This window comes from Rosa rugosa, chromosome 5, assembly GCF_958449725.1.
Source record: "Rosa rugosa chromosome 5, drRosRugo1.1, whole genome shotgun sequence".
In the NCBI taxonomy this organism is placed as follows: Eukaryota; Viridiplantae; Streptophyta; class Magnoliopsida; order Rosales; family Rosaceae; genus Rosa; species Rosa rugosa.
In genome coordinates, this window is record NC_084824.1 from 39494756 (window position 1) to 39500470 (window position 5715).

General features: G+C 35.8%; 1 protein-coding gene across 3 annotated transcripts; it reads right to left on the bottom strand.

Annotated features, from left to right (window-relative positions):
• Positions 1-893: 893 nt before the first annotated feature.
• On the bottom strand, positions 894-5217 carry LOC133710381 (uncharacterized). Of its 3 annotated transcripts, none has more exons than XR_009846618.1 (3): positions 4345-5217; positions 3165-4240; positions 894-1242 (listed from the first exon to the last, which is right to left on the bottom strand). XR_009846618.1 is itself a non-coding variant. In XM_062136439.1 (3 exons), exons 1-3 carry the CDS (start codon positions 4516-4518, stop codon positions 1181-1183), a joined length of 483 nt encoding a protein of 160 aa, XP_061992423.1. In that variant the 5' UTR covers positions 4519-5217; the 3' UTR covers positions 894-1180. The 3 variants fall into 3 exon arrangements, 1 of the variants encoding a protein (XP_061992423.1); XR_009846619.1 differs by having other exon boundaries at positions 3165-3669; positions 3702-5217; XM_062136439.1 differs by having other exon boundaries at positions 3165-3213; positions 4147-5217.
• Positions 5218-5715: the final 498 nt, after the last annotated feature.

A 5715-nucleotide genomic window follows, 5' to 3' on the forward strand; every position in this document is an offset into this window, starting at 1 on the left:
CCGGCCCGAACCGAAAGTTTCGGGTTCGGTCTCGGTCTCACTGATTTTTCGGGCCCGGCCCAACCCGAGCCCAGCCCTAGCATCAAATATGTTTTATTCAATCTATAAGCTCAAAGATGTGGAAGGGTGTGAGAATGGTGAGTGTTTGTCTTTCATTGGAATAATTAAACCTTACAATAAAGTTTATATAAATTTGGGCCTCTTCAACTATTACTAATTTGTTTTGGTTATGAAAGCAAGATTACTTTATCTTAGTATCAAAGTGAGTTCGCACGAGCTCCAGATTACTCAATATAAGTGTCCGAGTGTATGACTTGATAATTCATCACAAGTGCATGGCTACGGAAGCGCATGAGAATGTAGAATACGTGTTTTTTCACATTAGAAAAGTGAAACCTTACAATAGACCTTCTAATGATTTGAATCTTTGCATGCCAACCATTATAATTTGGTTTTGAGTTTTGACATAAGAAGCCTAAGAAATGAGTGAAATTTTAAATCTCTATCTCTATGGGTGTGTTTGGTATGGTTGTGCTTTTAAGAAAAGCTCCATTTTGCTTATTTTTTTACGATAAGTGGTTGAAAAGCAAAATAACTGAGTGTTTGGTAAACTGACTTTTTATAAGTGCTATCAGTGGCTGAAACAGTGGCAAAGTGTTTGGTAAACTCAAAACTGACTTGTGCTTTTTATTTGTAAAATAACCAATTTGGACATAAAATATTATTTTGCCTTGATTGTTTAGTAATATAATGTACTTCAAATGCTCTTGTTATCGTTAGTTTAATATTTATTGTGTTAATATAAATTATTCATAACTGTCAAATTTTTATAAATCATGGTGACTATATGATTAATATTGCACAATTTTAAAAATAACTATATAGTTAATGTATTAGACTATGCAAGGAAGGCAGAACAAATGTTAAGAAGCAACAGCATTGCCAAGCTACACATGAAATCCACTTGCAAGCTGTTAATCTTTAGGGGAAGAGTGAATCAAGAGTCCAGGACATAAAAAGAAAGACTATTAGCAACTAAAGCAAAGCATATATTATACACCCATTTCTTAATTGGCATGCTACAAAGCCCTCAAATGATAATATTAAAGAGTGTCGATCTCCAGGAATAGTGTTGGTTGAACAATAGAGGTCGCAAGTTGACCTCCAAGAATAGTGTCCATTACCAAGGCTGCAGCATTAATGTATCAAAAACCTTGGACCAGTACCATACTCCCTCCTCACCTACATATATGACATGATAGATATTTAATACAACTATACAAGATCAAAATATACTCCAATTTGATATAGTAAGAACTTAATAAACATTTCCCTTAAGAAGTCCATTTTGTCTTATTTTGACACAGTACAGGTTCTCAAGCAACATTCCAATTTGATATATCATAATGTCAAGATATTTCATTTCTGATGCACTCACATCATTACCACTCAAATTGGTTTATAGCATATAGTCTTGTAAACATATTTGGATTAAGTACTATGTTTTTGTTATGGATTAAATTATGTTTAGTCCCTGTATTATGACATTTTTTTCGTTTCAGTCATTGACATTCTCAATTAATCTGAAAAGTCCCTAACGTCAAAATTTACGTCTGATTGGTCCCTCCCGCGTCAAATTAGGAGTTGGCCTTAGATGAAATGTCCAATATACCCCTCTGTTATTTCTTTTTCCTTTTTAATTTCTTTTTCTCCTTTTTTTTTTCTTTTTTCTTTTTCCTTTTTAATTTCTTTTTTTTTCCGTTTTAATTTCTTTTTTTCCTTTTTTTCTTTTTTCTTTTTCCTTTTTAATTTCTTTTTTATTTTTCATTTTTCCTTTTTAATTTTTTTTTTCCTTTTTTCTTTTTTCTTTTTCCTTTTTAATGACCATCGTATCCTGCTGCATCGGTAGCGCCACGTCGGCGAACCAATCCAAATCGACCCGAAACCCCAATTCTTGTTCTCCACGCCGGCGGCCCTTTTTTTTTTTTTCTTTTTTCTTTTTAATTTCTTTTTTCCTTTTCCTTTTCCTTTTTTTATTTTTCTTTTTTCCTTTTTAATTTCTTTTTTCCTTTTTCTTTTCTTTTTTCATTTTTCTTTTTCCTTTTTAATGACCATCGTATCCTGCTACATCAGTAGCGCCACGTCGGCAAACCAATCGAGATCGACCCGAAACCCCAATTATTGTTCTCCACGCCGGCGGCCATTTTCTTTTTCAGCACTATTATTCTTCTTCACTTATGGTTTTGGTCAACTTGGCCATCAAAAACCATCATTTCAACCAGACCCAAAATCCAAATCACCATTTTGAGCAAGACCCAAAAACCTCAGGGTCTGAAAAAATGGTAGTTTTCAGTGAAAAGTTTCCAAATTGAGGCTTGATGTGGAGAGAGAAAGTGAGATTTGAGTGGGAGAGAGAGAAGTAGGCTGTGAAAATAAGAGGGAAATGGTTTAGCGGTGAATTTCCGAGCTGATTGGGATTTGCTTGTGTTTGGGAGATGGCTTCAGAGAAGGTGAAGAAGTGATCAATCGGCTCCTAGCTTCTTGCTTTTGCTCGATGTCCATCTCTGCACCGCCAAGCTAGGTCTTTGCTGGGTTTGGTTTCAATTTGGAGAGAGAAACAAATGGGTTGTGGAGTTTGATCGGAATGGGATTGGTGGGTTGAGGAAGGAGAAAGTAGGCAAAACGAAAAGAAAAAAAAAAGAAAAAAAAGAAATTAAAAAGGAACAAGAAAAATAGAAGAAAAAGCAGAAAAGAAATTAAAAAGGAAAAAAAGAAAAAAAAAAAAGGAAAAAAAGAAATTAAAAAGGAACAAGAAAAATAGAAGAAAAAGCAAAAAAGAAATTAAAAAGAAAAAAGAAAAAAAAGAAATAAAAAAGGAAACAGAAAAAAAAATAAAAATAAAAAAAATAACAGAGGGGTATATTGGACATTTCACCTAAGGCCAACTCATAATTTGACGCGGGAGGGACCAACCAGACGGAAATTTTGACGTTAGGGACTTTTCAGATTAATTGAGAATGTCAGGGACTGAAACGAAAAAATAGTCATAGTACAGGGACTAAACATAATTTAATCCTTTTGTTATATTCTGTTGACAAATCGAAATATCACCAAACTACATTTCCTCTATAGAAAATTGACAAGTTCACAATCCAAGTGGCTACCTGTTTTGCATCCACAGCAGCGGAATTTTCCATTTGGGTCCTGATCCTTCTGCAAACCAGAAATTTGAGAGGAAAGAAGTTTCTTGGGAATGCTCAGAACATGGCATCCAACCACACATTAAGTTGGCAGAAGGTATATCCCAAACCACAACCACACATTAAACACACACACACATGGTTATAATTAGTTGGTGCTACTAATGCACAGTTTGGTGGTGGCACAAGAAAAACATATAAACTAGAAATACTGCAGAGTTCTGTTCTTGGTTAGGAAGCAGTCTCTAGACTTTCTTTAAGTGGTAGTGAAGTTAGAACATGCACAACAAATTAGAAGGACGCAGGATGTGAATAGTTTTCTCATACATGCTATGGGAATGAAGCCATTTACAATTTGTTAACCTTGGTAGCAGCTTCAGTAACACAATCATATTTAAAATTAGACCATTTTTGACACAATTTGCAATACGCTCAGACAATTAAACTAGCAGCTTGTCAAGACACCAACCTTGATTACTAGCATTGTACCCATCCCACAACCTTGATTATGTGCAAAATCAAACAACATCCCAGGCAGCATTATCAATTACTCCTTCTAAGTTCTCAATCCTCATCCATAATTCTAACTAACAATAATTCCAGTAAACCAACAGAAACCAACCCTCTAAAAAACAAAGCAATAAAAGAAAACAAGCAATCAATTCATCATAAGATATACTGTCCCTGTTTGCCCAGAAGAGCCCACAAGCATTGCAAAGAGACCTTGGACCACGCCACAATCAATTCTTCATAAGAGATACTGACCCTCTTTCAAGTACACCTCACTCATACTTTAAGCTTATTGGAAATTGAAGAAACATAGAGTGCAAACTCGCGCTCCTCATAAAACCCAATAGAAAATTTTGAGCCAAATTGGGTTATCTACAATTTAGACCCTAAACTAGTACTGATGGCAAAATCAAAATCCCATTAAGAAAAAGCTTACCTTTTTACAAGTTGAGATTGGATGATGAACCATAGCTTGCCCAGCCAATGGGAATAGTGGCTTCTGCGTGTTGATTGATAGAGGCTGAAAATCCCTGCCCAGAAAATTGAAAACCCACAAAAGCTTCAAAAAGATCCAAACTTTAACTAAATTGAGGGAAATTGAGATGACACATGTGCCTTTAGTTGGGCCTCCAACCATGATTACGGCGACCACTTTCTCTCCTGAGCTCTCCAAGTCGGAAATGTAGGCTCCAGAGAAGTAACTGGAACAGAGAAAGGACAAGTGATCGAATGGAAGAGTAGTTCTTGGTATCAGGTTGTAATTAATCTGAATCCATGACGGTAGCTTTTGGTATTTTGAAAATTTCATTAAAACTCTGCTACAGTTTCCCCGCTACAATTCCAGCTTCTGCTTCTAAAAGCAGGGGTAGCCGACTAGCCGGGCTTCTGCTTTTGCTCTGAAAAAGCCTGGGCTTAGAAGCAAAGAAGGTCCTTTCTTAGTTTACCAAACACATCGATGTGCTTCGCTTATATTCTTATAAGCAAGGGAGCTTAAAAGCCCCCCCCCCCAAAACGCAGCCTATATATGCATGGAGAAAAAAAAATAGAGGAGACCGACACAGAGAAACCGAGGAGACAAAAAAAAAAAAAAAAGCAGAGAGAGAAGAGAACAGGGGAAGAAGGGAAAGAGGAAGAAGCAGAAGAGGGAGACGGGAAGGAAATAAGAGGCAAAGGAGAGAAAGCAAAATAAGAACGAAAAGAGGAAGAAGGATGGGATTTTTGGGCGTGTACAATAATTTACCAGAGGGGTGAAAGATTGGGCTTGGTTTAGAGATACATGCAATTGAGATTGTTGGGTATCTGAAAGTAGGGGATTTTGTTTCTGGGGAATGCCCTATGTGCTTTTTTGAATTAGATATAGAAGAATTAGATTCTCTGGTTTAGGATTATTGGGATATGAAGAAGTAGGGAATTGGTCTTGATTTTGATTTTGATTGAGATTGAGATTTCAGTAAGTCATTGAAAGGGTTTTAATGTTTTTGTTTTTGCAGCCAATGGAAGAGACAAGTTTTGCAGGCAATGGAGAGTGTCGCTTTATATATAAAGATGGACTAAATACTCGTTACTCCTCATACTTTTGCATGAAAAACAGTTTAGTCCAAAATTTTAAAATTAAACAGTTTAGTCTTTATTTTTTCTAATTCTCACACAACATGTCCTAAAATGACTATTATACCCCTCATTTTTTTTTTTCCTCTCTTTTTATGTTTTATTTTTTCTGCCTCTCTCTCTCTCTACACACACACACACACACACACACACATATATATATATATGTGTGTGTGTGTGTGTGTGTGTGTGTGTGTGTGTGTATATATATATATCTATATCTATACATATATATTTTATCCAGAGCGGAGCTCCACTTTGAAATTAACGTGTGAAGTTCGAGTTTTTGGTCACTTTTCGGTCGCATATCTACATCTCGACCGTTCAGTTTGGTACTAGTGTATAAAGCATCTCTGCAAATTTTCAGCCAAATTGATGATCGTTAAGGTATCTAACT